Source organism: Orcinus orca, chromosome 15 (genome assembly GCF_937001465.1).
Source record: "Orcinus orca chromosome 15, mOrcOrc1.1, whole genome shotgun sequence".
NCBI classification, from domain to species: domain Eukaryota; kingdom Metazoa; phylum Chordata; class Mammalia; order Artiodactyla; family Delphinidae; genus Orcinus; species Orcinus orca.
The window spans coordinates 77,110,981-77,130,883 of record NC_064573.1 but is presented as its reverse complement, the minus strand read 5'-3'; the positions used below and the strand labels follow the sequence as shown (position 1 = coordinate 77,130,883).

The window sequence follows — 19,903 nt, the reverse complement described above, 5'->3', positions numbered from 1 at the left end:
CTCCAGCTTACAGACAGCAGACTGTGGGACTGCTCAGCCCCTATAATTGTGCAAGCCAATTTCTTATAATAAATCTCTTTCTCTCCCTCTCCCTCTCAATAGATAGGTAGATAGACAGATAGGTAGATATAGATATAGATAGATGTATGGGTATATGTGACATCTGTATCATATATATTTACAGTTGTCCCTTGGTATTCGTGGGGGATTGGTTGCAGAGCCCCAGCAGATACCAAAATTCAAAGATGTGAGTTTCCTGGTGGCCTGGTGGTTAGGACTCTGCGCTTTCACTGCCGTGGCCCTGGTTCAATCCCTGTTTGGGGAACTGAGATCCCACAAGCTGCGGTGTGGCCAAAAACAAACAAACAAATGAAACAACGAAAAAAAGATGCTCAAGTCCCTTACATAAAATGGCATAGCAAGAGAACACAGCCAGCCCCCTGTATCCGCAGACGAGAAGCCCACAGATAAGGAGGGCCGACTGTACATCTAAATATATATATGGATTTATCTATATCGTATCTATCCTACATGTAGAATATCTATCTCATATCTATGTCTATATCTCTACATACAGAACTATCTATATAGATACAATTATAGAGAAACGCATGTCTCCATATGGATAGCTCTGTTTGTTTCTCTGGAGAACCCTAAGACAGAGGCTTTTCTTTCCCCCATGGAAAGAGAAAGGATGCTTCCAAGAGCCCTGTACTTGGACGGGTGGCAGACGTTCCCTGTGCGGGCAGCCAGTTCCCTCCTCATCCCAGCTTTCCTCTCTGGTTTCTGAGTAAGTGTGGAGGAGGGTGAATCCAGGCCAGATCCTCCCCTCATCTGAACTGTACTTTCCATGGAAATGAACTTTCCCAAGGAGGCTCGCTGCCCCCTGCTATTCTTCGCTGAGGCTGAGTTGACACCCATGTGAGTCAGAACAGGAACACCCTCGCGAGGTCCCGGCTTGTGGAGTGTCACATCCAGTTGTCACAGGCCCGTCGGGAAAGCATGACGATGGCAGTTTGCAGGGGGAGAGCTGCGGGTCAGAGGAGTCCAGTAAGGAGCCCAGGGGCACACAGCTTTTATCCGGGGTGCGGGGTGTGGTTTGAAAGTTACGACGATTGCACTCCACCCCAGCCCTGAGCCCAGGCCGTTCGAGATGAGACACGCTTTGCGCCGGGCTGGGCGCGATGATTTGCGTCCACCTGCTTCATCCTCATAGCCACCTTGCGAGGTGGCTGTCACCCTCCGCCTGCGAACAGGGCTCAGAGAGGCTCGAAGAAGGGCTCTCCTGACTCCGGGCTCCGCAGCTGTCAGCGCCAGGGTCCAGCCTGAGTCCGCGCATCCCCGAAGCCCTCCTCCTCCCTCTCCCCACCCCTTCCCAGCTCACACTTCTCTACCTTCCTGATCCTTCCCCAGGTGGGGCAGGTGAGGGAGGAGGGGCTCCCTGAGGAGGGGGCGGGCCTGCTCCTTCATCTGGTCCGCTTTCTGCAGAGAGAGAGAAAGCGCTTGGGTGTGTGAGTGTGTGAATGTGTGTGACTGGGGGTCTGTGTGTGTGTGAGCCTGAGTGTGTATGTGAGAATGTCTCCGTGTGTGAGTGTGTGTGTGTGTGTGTGTGTGTGGCTTGGGTGGGGGGCAGGGAAGGGACAAGGGTGGGAACAGACATTCCTGGGAGGTTGGGCCAGGGCTGGGGAGGTACCCACCTCCCCCCTCCCTCCCCTCTCTCCGCCTCTCCTCTCCTTTTCCTCCCCTGGCCCATTCCCCGAGGATTCTGTCGGGCAGCCTGGGACAAATGCAGAGAGCGAAGCTAGGGCGGGCACACCGCAGGGGGGTCAACGGGGACTAAGCCCTCGTCAGGGGTCAGGGCCCTCGTCTCTGCCTCCCCGGGTTCCTGAACGCCGAGGATTACAGCTTCAACTTCTGCTGTTTAATCAGCTGGTAGCAATTTAACCATTACACCCCAGTGAGAGAATCCAAGACATTTCCTACAGGAGGGGGAGAGGGAAGACTAAGATGGGAGGAATGCAGGAAAGGGGGAGCGGTGGAGACACAAAACGGCTTTATTGAAAAGAAAAAGGGGGGAAGAGAAGGAACATGATCTGTAATTGTATCTCAGATTGAAATAGAGCTCCCAGGGCTGGGTGGGGAAGCAGACCCCTGGAGACGCTGGGGCGGGGGAGGCTGAAGGGTTGAAATGGGGAAGGTGGGTGCTGGTTGGGGGCAGGGGCGGGGGACACCAGAGGAGCCTGGCTGTGGGATGTGGGAAGGAGTTTTGTCTCCTGCATTGAGGGGCGGTCTCCAGACCCAAGGAAGGCCCTGCCCCTGGCAAGCCGTGCTGAGTCTGGCCCCTCTGAAACTGGAAACAGCAGAGCAGCTAAGCAAGGATTGATTCGCTTTACACCACGGGTTTATCTGTAAAGTGCTTGGAAGATGAGATCGGCAGGCTAGGTGAGATTCTTTATCAAATGCATTTTCATTCTGTAAAAAAACAAAAATCTTCTCCAGCCCACTCCCTTTTTTTCTGGGCCCCAGTGTGCCTTAAATGCTCACACCTGAGCCCAGGTGGCCCTGTTGTCAGCTACTGCACTTGGCCCCCAAGCCAGGTGGGAGGGAGCCTCCTCTGTGTGGCTTGATGCCGAGCACTGGGGTACATCTGTGGAAGGGGACTTGGAAGAAAGCCAGAATGGCATTTGGGGCATAGAAAGGGCACCACTTTGAAGCCTGGGGTTCCAGGTTTGAACCCCAAGGCTGTCCTTGGCTGGCTGAGTTAACCGGGGCAAGTTGCTAAGCCTCTCTGAACTTCAGGTCTTTACTTTGATTTACAGAGGCCACCATACTTTTTCTACAAAGGATTGGATGGTAAATATCTTTGCAGGCCATGCAGTTTCTGTGGCAACTATTCAACTCTGTCTCTGTAGCATGAAAGCAGCTGTGGACATACACAGATGAACAAGCATAGCTGTGTCCAATACAACTTTATTTACAAAAACAGGCAGCTGGCCCACAGGCTGTAGTTTGCTTTCCCGTAATCTAGAAAATAGAAATGGTGATGCTTCTGGGGACCCATTAATTAAACGCAGTGTGTTAGCACATTGTCAGGGTCTGAAACGCGATGGCTGATTGTCATCCAGATGGGGTGAGCAAGACAGCTGAGACTTCCCTGACCAACAGACTTTCTGCCAACTTTCCATCATTTCATGGCAGGCACGGGCAGATGCTATGATTAAGTCAGGAAAGAAGCCACTAATGGGAGTCTAAAGGGACAAGGGCCTGGACATTAAGGAGCTGGGCTTTGCAGGGTGAATAGGAGTTTTCAGAGAGAGAGGATGTAGGGTGTTAAGGGAAAGTCACTATGTTCCCTTGAGTAGGGAAAATACGTGCATACATAGACACAGAGGCAGGAGGGTCCAGGATGGGCAGTGGGTGTGGGAGAGAAAGGGGAGGGAGAAAGGCAGGTCTCAAATATCAGGCCCCTCCCCATGCCCTACCTTGGGATTGTTGCAGGCTGGAGCCAGCGTTCAAGGCCCGACAACAAAAGGGCTTCTCAGCTCTGCCCACTGACCTTCCCTCTCCATTCCTTCTGCAATGCCTTACAGCCCCAAGTGACGCTCCACTCCTTCCATCCAAAGGAGGCTACAGGGCATTGTGCTAAAAAGCATGGACATTGGAGTAACACTGATGTGGTTTCAAATGTCCCATTGAACACTTGCTTGCTGTGTGGTCTTCGGTAAATGTCTTCACCTCTCCAGATCTCCATTTCCTCATTTGCAAAATAGGGGCTATGATCTCACTTACCCAGCAGGTGTCCTGCTGGGGGGTTACATGGGATGAGGAAGGACAGTGTTTCCTGGCACATAGTAAGCACTTAATAAACAGAAGCCATTATTAGTATTACCATGATTACTATAATATTTTATAATTATACAATATTTTATAATGCAAATATACTGCTTTATAATTATAATATATTACCATTATTATTATTATACCTCTTGTGCTCCTCAGCCCCCACTGCCAAAGGGTCTAAATGAGCATGGGGACACGTTGGTGCCCAAGACTGGGAGGTCTGGGTGGTGGCCTCAGCCCTTCACTCTGCCACAGGACATGGATTTTGAGCACTTCAAAAGCATCCGGTGGGACTCCCTCATTATTAGTTCAGGGAACCAGGAGACTATGTAGTAGGTGTAGAACACACATCGCTTCCTCCATCAATTACAGCACTTCTGCACAATATACTTTCTCAGCTCCATTTTCCAGATGAGGAAACTGAGGTTTAGTGAGGGCTTAAGTGACTTCCTCAGAGTCAAATGACTGTTATAGCATTGGCAGAGCTGGGGTTTGAAACTAAGAAGAGGGCATTCCAGGGCTTCTCTGGTGGCGCAGTGGTTGAGAGTCCACCTGCCGATGCAGGGGACACGGGTTCGTGCCCCGGTCCGGGAAGATCCCACATGCCACGGAGCGGCTGGGCCCGTGAGCCATGGCCGCTGAGCCTGCGCGTCCGGAGCCTGTGCTCCGCAACAGGAGAGACCACAACAGTGAGAGGCCCGCGTACCGCAAAAAAAGAAAAGAAGAGGGCATTCCAAACTCTGGGCTCTTTCTATGTCACACCAAGAGCTCCTCCACCTGCTAAGAACCAGCCTATTCAAGCATCAAACCTGCCATCTTGGTAGGGTGACCAACCATCCTGCTTTGTCCAGAACTGAGGGGGTTCCCGGGTGCCAGACTTTCAGGGCTAAACGGAGCAGAAGTTTTAGGTGAACACAGCTTCCCCCTACATCTTGGTGCTATGGACACCAGGCCCGTAAGCCATTGGCCTCCCCAGTCTGCCTTCAAGTGTGTCTGCTTCCTGCCCTGTATTCGGACCCTCTTTCCTCTGTGCTGTGCTGTGTGTGGGTAGAGCCTCCAATGGCTGCCACTGTGAATCCCTGTCGATTTTCCAAAGTGAACTTTTGTGAAATCACCAAAGGGCACAACATCCTAAAATTAAAGCATTAGTTAAAATACATAAAACATGAAACAGCAAAAGCAATGGAAACAGCTGAAATAGTATAATAAAACATGTCATTACAGCAGATTAGGATGAAAAATAGTTCTTGCATTATGCCCCGAAGGTTGGCAAACTGGGACTTCGTAAATATGTCAAGAAATGTACACACAAACGCACACACAGAGATATTTATATAAGAAATCTCAGAAGCAGTGGAAACAGCTGAAATGGTAGAATGATGTGCATTTCGAGTACATAGTGTGCGTTCTTGCCCCGGTTTATATAACACGATCAGGTACATATTGGGGAGGCGGGGTGCAGAGATTCTGGACTCTGCAGAGTGTCACCGGGCTCTGCAATTTTCCATCAACAGTTCTCTGGGAAGTTAAAAGCAGTCTGTACAAGATCAGCTTTCGGACCCCCGCGCCTTTGCCTATCAGAGGTCTCCCTGGACGTTTACCTCGGTGTGTGCAGCTCTCCTGCACTAGTCCCACGTGACCCCACATTCCTGCTGCTAATGGGTTCACAGTCTGTTTCGCCATATGGGGGGAGGTAGAATTTCTAACGGGGAAGCCACAAGCCAGCTTCTGCCCACTATTACCCTGACCAGGATTGACTGATACTCATACTTGGGGCCTCAGGGAGGGGACATAAGCAGGGTGACCAACCATCCCTGTTTGCCCGGGACTGTCCCAGCTCTCGCACTGAAACCCCTCAGTCCCAGGCAAACTGGGATGACTGGTCCCCCTACAGTCAAGTCCCAATGCCATTGGCTCTTTCAGTGTTCAACTTCCTTCTATTACCTTTTTAAATCAAAGATGGACAAAGCCAGTGAAATCACCTCAGCCCATTCCTGAGTCATCTTTCCCCCGCTGGAGGCAAAAAGGAACCTGTAACTCAGGTTATAAAAACTAGCAGAAAGACATGAATTTTTGGCGTGCCACCAAAATCCTACTGTCCACTGCTGATCAGCAAATTAGCGAATTGCTTCTGGGTTGATCTTTCCGGTGGGTCTTAGTGTCTGTTTTATTTAACTGACGGCATCTGTCTCTGATAGCAGGGCTCTCTTGGAGTGATAAATTGCGTCCATATTTACTCTTCTTCCTAAAGCTAATTGTTGGGGGGTTGTGTTTTAAATACCTTTTTGATGTGCTAAGAGCTCCCCGTGAGGTAAATAAACAGACCGTTAGGTTTCGCCCAGAAGTGTCTGCAGAAGCACCATCTCCTAATTCGTGGTAGTTAATGGACATTAACCTCTCCAGCTCAACCCTCATCCTATAATCATTGTCATTACTTATAATAACATTTTACACTTGTAGGTCAGCTTTTCTTTCTAAGTGCCCGAGTCTCGCCTAATGAGTAGCTTTTGAATCTAAATAATGAAGCATTTGCCCTTCTCAAGTTTCCATGTCTAGGAACAAGAACGCTCTTCCCCTGACCTTTGGCTGGAGCCTGTGCGCGAGTGCACAGACACACACATTCACACTCACGGGCACAGGCACACATGCATACGTGCACTGGAACACACATGCGCACGCACATACAAACACACACACACCCTCTGAGTTACCAACGAGAACTAATACCACTTGTCATTTCCTTATCTTCAACATGCAAATAATCATGATAGCCACCATTTCTGGAGCGCTTCGGCCCAGTTACAGTGCTAAAGGCACTCAGCATGCGTTTCATTTTTATAGCAACACTTTGAAGTAGAGAATCAGCCCATTCTACAGACAGGGAAACTGAGGGTCCCAGAGGTGCAGTAACCTTCTCAGGTTCACACAGCTAATAAGTTACAAAGCGCCATCCCAACCCCCGTGACTGTCACCAGGGCCCACACTCTTAAGCCACCAATGACCCAAATGACCCCAGCCGACTCAGATCCTTCAGATGCCCTTGGCCACTGTCCTGGGGCAAATCCCAGTGGGAGAAGAGTGCCGGGAGCCCCTGCTTCTGGGTAGCATTTTGCAGCTCCAGACCACTCGAGACAGTTTGCCCGATTACAGGGGCCAGGAATGGCGCTGACCTTTCTGGACCCAGCGTGGGGTTGGGGCAGTCTGGACCCGGAGCTGCCATCTCTCAGAGGAGGCTGAGATGGGCCTGGCTGGACCCTACTGAGCCCCGACCCAGTCCCCTGCCTCCACTTCTGGAAGGATATAGCACTTTTCCCTCTTCCCAGCCAGGAAGGAGGAGAATGTCTGTGGTCTGTGTCACAGCTGCTACCGCAAGGGAAGGGCCTCCGAGGGACAGAAGCCCTACAGAGACAAGACTATGGCAAAGAGAAAAAGAACCAATCCTCTCAGCATCCTTTCTGCTGGCAGCTTGAAGCTATTTGAGGCGTCAAACGTCCCCCATTTGGTTTCGAGGCAAACGCCACTTGGCTGGGGAGGGGCCCCATTTTCAGCAAGTGTTTTAGCAGAATGCCAGAGACCAAAATTATATGCCTTCCCCTCACGGCTTAAAAAGCAGCCTTCAAGGGGGTTTTGCCCATGTATAATTCAAGAAGCGCCAAAGCTGGAAACTGCAAACTCGGTTAGATTTTCCTTCCCCGGGCGGATCTTTGTCTCAAGCCACAATTGTTTAAAATTGCAGTGTCGCGTGCGTGGAAGGGAATGGCTCTGACCCCTTGTTCAGGTGACACTTGTCAGGACCTCCTCATTGAGGAGGCTACAAGAGGACACACAGCGGAAAACCTGAGTGGCTTTGGTCTGCATCCAAAGTTCTTTTTCTCTCTTTTTCTTTGTCCTTTTGAAGAACACAGAAGCATGAAGCAAATAGCAGCCCGGTCTGCTGGAGTTTGGTACTCGGTGTCTCAGAGGCCCTGAGGACATCTTGCTGCTTGGGGGTGGCAGCTTAAATGTCCAGAGACTCTCAAACGACCAACTTGAGCATGTCACCCAGCTCCCACCCAAATTAGCAGGTAACCAAGAGGCCAGGACACTGGGGTCCTCCTGCAGGTTGCTTCCACAGTATGGGCCTCGCAGGAGCTGGCTCTGAATATAATCATAGTTTCCATAACTGAGGGACACGATCACTCAGGGTTGGCAGCCCTCCAGATTATCTCACTTCCTGGGGCATGACAGCAGGGCAGACTCCAGAATCAGGGGATCTGGATTCAAATCTGCCCTGCTACTCAGTGGCTGTGTGACCTTGAGCAAGTTGCTCAGCCTCTCTGGGCCTTCTTTTCATCATCTATAAGGTGGAGCTAATAATGTCTGCCTTGTGACGTTGTGAAGATTAAAAGATTAAGTGCTTGCCTGTAGTGCCCAGCTCTGACCTCTCCAACGGGCACAGCAAGCACAGTGCCGCGGCCATGGTACTTTCAGGAGCACCCCCCCCACCAAATACTTTGCTTCTTGAAATAAGCAAGATGCATACCTTGAGTGCGTTGGAATAAAGGTGAATATAATTGAAGCGGATTGCATTCATCTTTATGCAAGGATAAAAAATAATTTTTAGTATTTTTAACGGGGAAAGGAGCCCACAAAAATCAAGATGTGGCCCTGTTGAGCCCCACCGAGCACATTATAATCATCTCCTGTAAACCTCACAGCCCACGGTGGCAAATATTGTGAGCTGCATTCTAGAGGTAAAGAGTGTGGGACTCAGAGAGGTTTGGTGACTGTCAAGGCCACACTTCTGATAAGCCCCGTTCTCTTCTTCTTAAGCTCCTGCTTTAAATCAGAAGTCACCTTCATACAACAAGGAATAGAAGAGAAGGTTAGCTTGGCCCTGCCTTCGGAGGGGTCACAGGTGGAGCCTTTGCCCAAGTATCCCCCCACCAGGATCTTGGCGCCATGCACATACCACTGGCTCTGTTATTCACTAAATAAATTTCTTTAAATTATTTATTGAAATTAATGTATTTTTAAAAGAAAAATGGTATATCTCTACCACGAATAGAAAGCTGGGATCGCTTGCCATAATTTTAAAAAAATACATAAGTATTAAAATTTTAAATGTTCACATGTAGACCACTTAAAATCATCTTGCATTAGGGTTGGAAATATAGAGAGATGAGTGAGGGTCAAGATCATGCAAGTGAGCGTCAAGGCCATGTGAGTGAGTGTCAAGGTCATGTCAATGAGGGTCAAGGTCATTTGAGTGAGGACCCTCACTCAAATGAGGGTCCAAGTAGAATGAGTAAGGATAAGATCCTGTCTTTATTATAAATTTTGTTATTTTGTTCATCAGGGATGTTTTTCATTAATCTTATTTTTTTTATATATTGCCTGTATTTATTTTATCTTAATGACTGAGTTTTTTGTCAACCCCTTAAATTTTGGACCAGAGGTGAGTGCCTCACTTGTGTTATGTCACCTGTGTTGCATACAGAAGGAACGTGCTCCCCACTTTGAGAAACCCAGTCCAAGGTCAGTGACTTCCTGGGCCGGTGCCTTGGAGTAAATCAGACCAAGGAACAGTGAGTGGAGATGTTCCAGGGAGGCATGGGCAGGGTGTGGAGGTCAGTGTGGGCCGAAGTGGTCAGCAAGTGGATTTTGAGAACTAGTTTCAAGGCCGAATTAACTTCCAGGCCTGGAGGGACCATTAACGTCTGCTCTCAGACTCCCCTTAATGGACTGAAGGCTCACTCCTGACCCAAGGTAAACCGTTTACCCCGCCTTCCTCGCTCGCCCTAGGCCTGGTGTTTATAAAGCCATTTGCACTCGCAGGAGAAGGGAGAATGAATGGTGATTGTTTCATCATTAAGTTAACGCTGCGACAACTCAGACGCAGCACAGGGGTGTCCCCATTCCTGTCCTCCCGCTGACCCACGAGCGTCTACTGTCTGTAAATACCACCCAGCGCTGTGAACAGGTGTAAGATCCGGCTGAGTGAGCCCAGGCTGGGACTGGAATGCAGAATTGTGCCTTGAGTGTGCAGGGTTCTCCGGCTGCAGAGTTCCAAACATTTCATAGGCCCTTTCTAGCAAAGCTAATTAACTTCCCACTCCCCGGTCACCGGTGTAGAGCAAGGCATAGGAATTATTGATGTGACCGAGTTTCCTAGTAGCTGGTGGGTTGGGGTCACCTTCTTGCACTGATCTGAGGGGGGAACTGAGGACCTCGAGGTATACACACGTGCATGTGAGCACAGGAACATACGGGCCTGAAATCCCACCATTTGATGTCATTAAGCGTGTGGGGAGCTTTCTGCAATGCACTAGGCAAATGCAGGTCCCTTTGAAAGGGGGGGGTCCCTGAGCCTTTGTGGGTAAATAATCTCACACGGTTGGGGGACATTCTCAAAGCTAGGGTTTGGGATGCATGGGACACCAAAGGGAAGACAGGAAGCCTGTGGGGGGGAAAGAGATGCTAAAATACGTACAGGGAACGTGTCAAGAGTGTAGGAGGCAGTGTGGGAACACATTCGTCCATGGATTCAGCCAATATTTACTGAGTACCTGCCATGTGCCGAGCACTGGGCTAGAGGCTAGGGTTACAGTGGTGAACAAGACGGACAAGGGCCCTGCTCTCATGGAGCTCACAGTGTAGCTGGGAGACAAACCACAATGAACCAACTCCTTATCTCAGCCTCTAAGGCCTTTTGTGATCTGGCCCCAGCCTTGTCTCATCTCCCGTCACCCTCCTCTGGACTGCCAAGCTCTAGCCATTTGGCTTTCTTTTACTGCTTGAACACACCAAACTCATTCCCACCCCAGGGCCTTGGCACGTGCTTTTCCTTCTGCTTGGAGCATGCTTCCCTGGATTTTCATATGACTTTCTCCTTCTCACTTCTCAGATCTCATCAGAAACATCACCTCCCCAAGAAGCCCTCCCTAACCACACACATCTAGATTTCTCTTTCTCTCTCTGTCACTTTGCAGTCCGTTGCCTAGTTTTATTTTCTCCTCAACACTTATCACCATCCTGGATAACTATTGGTTTCTGGGTTCCGTGTCTTTCTTCTCCATGTAAATGTGAGCTCCTTGGAAGTAAAGCCTTTGTCTAGATAAAGGAAGCAAACAAAAAGTTAATAAGTGATTGTGCTTGTGACGCAGTGAGCACCTCAGTGAGAGAGGATAACGTGGACAGGTGTGGCCTGTTCAGGGCTTGGGGGATGGGGGTGGTCAGGAAAGGCCTCCCCAAAAGGCGCTGTTTAAACTGAAGCCTGCAGTACAAGACGCAGCCAAAGTGGAAAGCAGATGGGGGCTGGGGCGGGTTCAGCCGAGGAGCGGCGCCTGCAGGAGAAAACCCCAAGATGGCATTTTTTAGTTGACATTTTTCAAGGAACCGAAAAAGACACCTCTCTGGACAGTCAGGCCTGGGTTTGAATTTCGGCTCGGCTACCTCCAGCTGTATGACCCTCGGGCAAGTCACCTCCCTCTCTTGGCATTAATCTCTATCTTTATAAAATGGGTATTAAAATGCCTTCCTTGGGGACTTCCCTGGTGGCGCAGTGGTTGAGAGTCCGCCTGCTGATGCAGGGGACACGGGTTCGTGCCCCGGTCTGGGAAGATCCCACATGCCGCGGAGCGGCTGGGCCCGTGAGCCATGGCCGCTGAACCTGCATGTCTGGAGCCTGTGCTCCGCAACGGGAGAGGCCACAGCAGTGAGAGGCCTGCGCACCGAAAAAAAAAAAAAAAAAAAAGCCTTCCTTGAACTGTTACTAAAATTACATAAGCTAATATATAGAGAGAGTTTGGTACACAGTTGGAGCTTAATAGATGTTCATTTCTACCTCCCTGCCCTTCACGAGGTTGCTAGGAGACACCCCAGGCTCCTAGGATTGGCCTCCTTTAAGACAGGACCCTCTCCACCCCCATGCCTCATGCCTGCTACCTTTGCCCCCTCCTTGTATTGAATCCCAAGCCTCCCCCCACCTCCACCCCCGCTTCTTCCATCTGTATAGCCCGCTTGGCCCCCCACGGGCCTTCGTCTACAATCCCCTCACTGAAGGCTTCTCAGAGATGGCAGTGACAGCTTGTCCCCCATCAGAGCTGAGCTGGGATCAGACCCCAGATCATCTAAATCCAAGACCAGCGTTCCTTCCATTGTACCAGACTGAGGTTCAGAGCCGGGGGGTTGTAGTTGTTCACTATCAAGGATGCTCCCTCCGTCAGGTTCAAGACCCAGGGAGTGATAATGCTGACCTGCCCACTCCTGAGCTGAGACATCGCCAGCAGGATACTAGTAACTGCCAGTTACCAAGCGCTGTCAAGGAGCTAGGTGTGCTTCTAAGTTCTTTACAGACATGATCTGATTCTGCAGTCTCAGTAATCACAGGAGGGATTATAGTCCCACTTTATAAATGAGCACGTTAAAACTCAGAGGTGAAGTGACTTGTACAAGATCCCCTAACTGTGAAGACACAGAGTTCATAACCCAAGCAGGGGTAATGTTACAGGTCTTTAATAACTGGCACAGCATGACCACTGGCCAATCAGAAGAGACATCAGCTTTGCAAACCTGGCCTGGCATACCTATGAACATCGGCTCCCATGAGGCCGACTGCAACCCATGATGCCGTGGGGCCCCCCGGGGAAGCCAGTGCACTTGGGGAAAAATGAGGAAGCTCCCTGCTGGGTCAGACAGTTTGGGAGAGGACTAGAGAGCTGGCCCCAGCACCAGGGTGTAGAGAATATGATATCCAGACAAGACGTCATCTCCCTGAGACCACTTAGCACAGTTTGAAGTAGGAGGCAAATCCCAGAAGCATGGCCCAGAGTCTGGGTGCAGTCAAGTGGAGGGACACGGCCTGGCAAATCCAAGTAGACGAGCTGAGGTTGATGTTCAGAGACCCACAGGGGCCTGAAGCCACCAAAGCAAGTGAGGCCTGAACATCTAGGCCAAGGTCCATGTCTCTGAACCTAGTCTGAGTTCCTTCACATTATTCAGCCATAATTCCTTTACTTCCATCCAAGACGGCAGCCCTTTGGTCAAACTGCCTGGACTTAAAGCCCAGATTCATTACCTGTAAGCTCTGCAACCTTGACTGAGTTGCTTAATCTCTCTGTGTTTCACATTCTTCATCTACAAAATTTTATTGCAGCAACGATGACATAAATTGTACTTTTTAAGCCCTGTGAGTAGTACTCAATAAATAAATAATTTTCCCAGGATGCTTTTATGAAACACCAATCATACCAAACTATTTGCTTTTCTCCTGTCACTTTCACACCTTGTATTGGTTAGGACTTGTGCCTGGCTGCTGGTAACAGAGACCTAAAATAACAGTGGTTTAAACAAGGTAAGGGTTTAATTTCTTCTCACTTAGAAAGAAGTCCAGGGCTGGCATACTATGTCCTCAAAATCATCAATGTCCCATGTTCATTTTTTTTTCCATTATCCTTGGTGCATGGTTTCCATTATCAAGGTCACAAAATCACTGCTGCAACTCCAGCCATCATGTCTTCATTCCAGGCATGCAGAAAGAGGAAGAGAGAAAAGCAAAAGGGTGCAGTGGCTGAGTCAACCCATCTTTAAGGAGCTTTCCTGAAAGCTCTACCCAATTACTTTCCACATACTATTGACTGGAAATGGCTTGTGTATCTGCAGAGGAAGCTGGGAAATGTAGTTATTTTAGTTGGTCTGTTGCCACTTAACAAAAATCAAAGTTAGGCTGCTAAGGAAGGGGGATATAGATATTGTGTGGGCAACCAGCAGACTTTGCCTCTTTTTGTCCATGGTGGTTTGTGTACTTGACATATTCCCTCCCTGTTAAAATCATAGTGATCCTTTGAGGCTTGGCTCAAATGCATCACTTCCCTAAAGTCTTACCTAGAATCCTCTATCTAGCACACACCCCTTTCTACCTGCATTGCTCAACACAGTAGCAGCCACTGAGCAATGAAATGTGGCTAGTGAAACTGAATAATGGAATTTTTAATTTAAATGACTTAATTTTAATTAATTTAAATTTAAGTTAAAAAAACTAATATTGCATTCAGTTATTGGAAAACTTTAAGTATGTTTGGAACAACTTGGGTATGCAAATCTAGCTTTTCAACCATAAATTATATAATCTAAATACAGATCAAGTATTTTCAAGGAAACTAACATCTGAATTGAGATGTGTTATATTTACACACAGATTTCAAAGACGTAGTACCAAAAAACAAAGAAGAACGTAAAATATCTCATTAATTTTTATATGGATTACATGTTGAAATGATACTGTTTGGGGTATATCAGGTTAGATAAAATATCCTATTAAAATATTTCATCTGAAAAAATATAATTGCATCTGTTCCATTTTACCTTTTGGATGTGGCTACTAGAAAAATTTTAATTATATATGTGGCTCTGAATATATTTCTACTTCACATCTCTGCTTTCTATTTTCTGTATTTCTTTCTATTTTCTGTCAGTTATTAATATAGCTGTCTCCCTCCTCCATGTACATGGCTACATAAGAGCTGGAATCCTAGTAGGATTTATAGCAGCAACTTACTGAGCACTCTTTCTGTGCTAGAAACTATGCTTTTTTTAAAAAAAAAAACTTAAAAACATTTTAAATAATTGTAGATTCACAGGAAAGTTTCAAAAAAAAGGACAGGGAGGTCCCATGTACCCTTCACCCAGTTTCCCCCAGTGAGAACATGTTGCATAACTATAGTATAATATCCAAACCAGGAATTGGCATTGATACAATTGACCAATTATTCAGATTCTGCCGGCTTCAGGTGTACTCATTTGTGTGTATGTGGACATTTCTATGCAGTTTTAGCACATGCAGATCTGTGTAAACATCAGCACAATCAAGATACAGACCATTCCGTCACCACAAAACTCCCTCATACTACCTTTTATAGCTACTATTCCCCTCCCCCAGTCCCTGACAACCATTAATCTATTCTCCATTTTTTTATTTTGAAAATGTTACATAAATGAAATCATACAGTATGCAAACTTTTGAGATTGGCTTTTTTCACTCACTGGAGATATATCTGAGCCATTGTGTGTATCAACAGCTCATTCGTTCCCATTACTGAATAATATTCCATTGTATGGATGTACCACAGATTTTTTATCCATCCTCTAATTGAGGGACATTTAGGTTGTTTCTAGTTTTGGATAATTATGAATAAAGCCACAGTAGACATTCATGTACAGTTTTTTGTGTGAACATTGGTTTTTATTTCTCTGGGATAAAGGCCCACAAGTGCGACTGTGCACTACGTTTTTTCATGTGACATCATTCCACTATATTCTCTCTATTGTGGTAAACAGCATGTGAGAGGAGAGGGAAGAATACAGGCTTTGAAGAAACACACCAGGATTCAGATCTTGACTCCATCACCCACGGTGGGCAGTGCTCAGTTTGTGCCTCTGTAAAATGGGTGTGTTTAACACAACTCTCAGGGTTCCTGAGGCCAGCATATAAGCAAAGGCAATTGTGTGGCAGGTGGTAGGTGCTTTACTAATGCAGATTTCTTTCCTTGCACCCCCTGTGGATCTAGCATAGGCACTAGCATAGTGCCTATGGCGTGGAAGGTGTGGGATCAAGGAAGGAAGCTGGGGGTGGGAGATGGGACAGGCAAAGAACGGAGCCCAGCTGGGGTTTCAGAACAGGTGGGTGGGCTCACGTACTCAGCACACAGCCAGGATCTAGCCTAGGATGGAGGCCGCCTGCTCTGGCTGGACTGGAATCCCTTCTTGGAGTGGCAGGTGGCAGGTGCACGCTGCCCGCTTAGCAGGTGCTTGTGGCTGGCAGTGTCAACAGAGGCTCAGAATTGTTGGTTAGAACCACAGTGAAGGCTTTCAGAGCCCTCCCCTCCATTGTCCCCACATCGCACCGGAGGCCGGGGAAGAGAATCCATCTCTTCTACCGTGGGTTGTCTAGAATTAGCTAATCGCTGCTCTTTCTTGAGCATTTACTATGCACCAGACCCTGAGCATAAAACATCCATACAACGGGGAGAGACTTTCATTCTTCCCATGTTACAGATGAGAGAAGTGAGGCTCAGAGAAGTGATGTTAGTTGCCCAGTCCTATCTAACCCCAGTACCCTTCATTTGATCCTTTTGCTATACCACTCCAGAATAACCAGTCTCCTCTGTCACCTATATGCCATCACACCAACACTTCCCTCCCTCCACCAACTAAGCATAAGGAACCAGTAAGAAACCACACAGGGGCTTCCCTGGTGGCACAGTGGTAGAGAGTCTACCTGCCGATGCAGGGGACATGGGTTCGTGCCCCGGTCTGGGAAGATCCCACATGCCGCGGAGCGGCTGGGCCCGTGAGCCATGGCCGCTGAGCCTGCGCGTCCGGAGCCTCTGCTCCGCAACGGGAGAGGCCACAACAGTGAGAGGCCCGCGTACCACAAAAAATAAATAAATAAAAGAAACCACACAGGAAGGGTCTAATGTACCCTTAAATCCATCCTTGAGAGTAAGAGTAAGCCTTGCCTGGTGGTTGGATATATAAGTGAGGACTCTTCTTACCAAGTTAACAGATACTCAACCTGATCTGACTTATACCAAAATGAAAATATATTGGCTCCATTGACTAAAATGTGCAGGGCACAGATGGATCCCGGTGCTCCAACAACATTATCAGAAATCTGTCTCTCTCTCTTTTTTTTTTTTTAAATATTGACTTCATTGTTGAAGAGCTTCTTTCTTTCTTTCTTTCTTTTTGTCTTTTTGTGTCTGGTGTATTTCACTTAGCATGATTCAAGGTCCATTCATGTTATAGCACATATCAGAACTTCATTACTTTTTATAGCTGAATAATACATACAGACATATCTATATGTTCCTGCCTGTCTGTCTACCTATCTATCATCTCACATTTTATCTATTCATCTATTCTTGTTTTCAGAACGGTTGGGTTATATGGTAATTCTGTTTAACTTTTTGAGGATGCTCTTTTTTTTTTTAACTTCTTTACTGGAGTATAATTGCTTTACAATGCTGTGTTAGTTTCTGCTTTATAACAAAGTGAATCAGCTATACATATACATATATCCCCATATCTCCTCCCTCTTGCGTCTCCCTCCCACCCTCCCTATCCCACCCCTCTAGGTGGTCACAAAGCACTGAGATGATCTCCTTGTGCTATGCAGCTGCTTCCCACTAGCTATCTATTTTACATTTGGTAGTGTATATAAGTCCATGCCACTCTCTTACTTCGTCTCAGCTTACCCTTCCCCCTCCCCATGTCCTCAAGTCCATTCTCTACATCTGCGTCTTTATTCCTGTCCTGCACCTAGGTTCCTCAGAACTTTTTTTTTTTTTTAGATTCCATATATATGTGTTAGCATACGGTATTTGTTTTTCTCTTTCTGACTTACTTCACTCTGTATGACAGACTCTAGGTCCATCCACCTCACTACAAATAACTCAATTTCGTTTCTTTTTATGGCTGAGTAATATTCCATTGTATATATGTGCCACATCTTCTTTATCCACTCATCTGTCAATGGACACTTAGGTTGCTTCCATGTCCTGGCTATTGTAAGTAAAGCTGCGATGAACATTGTGGTACATGAGTCTTCTTGAATTATGGTTTTCTCAGGGTATATGCCCAGTAGTGGGATTGCTGTAGCCTCTTTGTAGGGGCAAAGATGGTCACCATCAGCTCCATGGCTGCTTTCTATCAGTTTAGCAATCTCAATGAGAAAGAGAGCACCTATTCTCAGAGTTCTCATCAGTGTCCCAGGATTGACCATCACTGGACCACACATGCATGACATGCCCAGTCCTGATCAGTCACTGTGTAGCCAGGAGAATGGGACATGCCGATCGCCAGGCATGGGACACATGCCCGTCTCTTGAGTTGGTGGGGGGCTCCCCCTCCATTCAAACAAAGACTGACAGTGATGATGGGATGATTCCCCAAAGGAAAAAAATGGATGCTATTCTCAGGAGATAAAATGATATCTGGCCAAACCAAACAAACAACGTAGAGTGTCCCCCTGCCCCCAATTTCCCATGAAACATTTCAACTGTGTCACATCTCTGCCTGTGCCAGTTTGGGGAGGAGGGTGTTCCCTGTGGTGAGAGATGTTGGAAAAATTCCTAGTGGCTTTAGGAGACCAAATAGGCAGTATCATAGGAACTGCCAGACATTTCAAGGGCAATTGTTTGAGAAGGACAAGCTTTTAGGGTGTGTGAAGCTTGAAGTTATCTTTTTTTTTTTTTTTTTTTTTTTTGCGGTACTTGGCCTCTCACTGTTGTGGCCTCTCCCGTTGCGGAGCACAGGCTCCGGAATCGCAGGCCCAGCGGCCATGGCTCACGGGCCCAGCCTTTCCGCGGCATGTGGGATCCTCCCGGACCGGGGCACGAACCTGTGTCCCCTGCATTGGCAGGCGGACTCTCAACCACTGCGCCACCAGGGAAGCCCTGAAGTTATCTATTTTGTTACCTCTACATAAGCTCGCTCTCTCTCTCTCTCTCTCTCTCTCTCTCTCTCTCTCTCTCTCTCTCTCTCTCTCTCTCTCTCTCTCTCTCTCTCTCTCGTTTCTAATAGATTTCAACTCTTCAGAGGTATTGAAATTGGGAACTTCACACTGAGGGGCCAATTGCCAGAAGCTCACAAGTCAGGGAACTTGATTCTCTCTTTGCCTTGAACCTGGCGAAGAGAGGTAGGGAAAAGTCAGGGAGGCCCCAACCTCCTATGCTTGCATTTCTTTCGCTTTGGAGTCAAGATCACAGCCAAAGACTTCTACTAGCTAGCTGGCTCACAGAGTTTGGGTCAGGCTGGGGCTTCTCAGAAACCACTAAGCTGCAGAGGTTCGTGAAGTCCCCATGGCTCATTTGGAATTCACCGCTTTCCCTCATGTCGTTTTTGTTCAAAACACCAGTCAACCCTAAGTAAAGGGATAGAGCCGCCACACAGAGAACAAAATGCTCTTCGGCCCTGCGTCTTTCAGCTCTGGCTGTACAAGAGCACTTTTCTTTTCCCCTAACAGGAAATTCAGGAACCCAGCACCAGCTGATTTTTTTAAAGGGGCTCACACATATAATAATGATAATAATAATAATTAATAATAATAAAAGCTTTTCAACTTATCCAGAAACTTGCCCAGGGCAATTCTGACCACGTTTGGGCTGGGCCTTTGTGACGTCACACTAGCAATCAGCCAATGGACGGGTGGCTCCGACTTCCTAATCTGCATATTGCCTCGCATTGGTTCAAATTTCAGGACCATCTGTATTGTGGTGGTTTCTTTATGTTCAAGGTTACCCACGTTAGGCAGAAGAGAAACTCCGCTTCTGGCCTTCCTGCCTGGTTAGATTTAAGGATTGGAATCAAGGCAGTCAGTCGCTTCTGGGAAAGGGGCCTCGTGGTTATGAAATCCAGCGGGGCGTGGAAGGAGAAAGTGTTGGCAATCCAGAAGGGTTGGAGGCAGGAGTTGGCTCGGTGAACCCGTCTTTATTTTCTTGACCCTACCAGCACTCCCCCTGCATTTCCCAAGTGATTTAATTATCTATTCTTTGGCTCAAGGGCGGTCAGCCCTGAAATTTGGGTGAGGAGAAGTCAGACACAGGTTACTTAAATTATTATGCTTGATTTTATCTTGCTGACTGGTAGCTCAGGCATGTGAATTGAACGTATGCAAATGTGAGCACAACAACATGCATAATTTAAGATCCTCAAATTAACAAGAGGGAAGCAATTGTAATCTTACTGCTTTCGCAGAAGCCCAGTTTTCTGAGAATGTTGTAACTTTTTTTTTTTTTCCAGCTGTCTGAAAGGAGGGCTTGGAAAACAAGGAATTTGAAACAGAAGGGTGTATGTAGCTACTAGTGGCAAGGAAAAAAAGCAGGAAGACTGTGATATTAAAATACAGTCAGATTTCACTTAGGTATCATTTAATTTGGGTCTGGTGTAAATAAACTCAAACAAGCTTTTCTTTACTTTGTACAATCAATAAATATGGCATCTACTAGAGCTCTGGTTCTCAACCCCCCCAAGGTTTTGATTCAACAGGTCTGGGCAGAAATAAAGACATTTAAACAGATGTCCC

General features: G+C 47.5%; 1 protein-coding gene across 4 annotated transcripts in view; it reads left to right on the top strand.

Moving 5' to 3' along the window:
• The window catches only part of SPRING1 (SREBF pathway regulator in golgi 1), a 314,339-nt gene that overhangs the window by 261,981 nt on the left and 32,455 nt on the right, over positions 1 to 19,903 (top strand). The window contains exon 7 of one of the 4 annotated variants that reach the window (XM_049697613.1): positions 7,168 to 7,335. The exons of the other annotated variants lie outside the window; for them this stretch is intronic. Coding sequence (XP_049553570.1) covers positions 7,168 to 7,320 — 153 coding nt within the window. The 3' untranslated portion in view covers positions 7,321 to 7,335. Of the gene's footprint in view, positions 1 to 7,167; positions 7,336 to 19,903 lie in introns of those variants that run through there. 4 annotated transcript variants of the gene reach the window in all.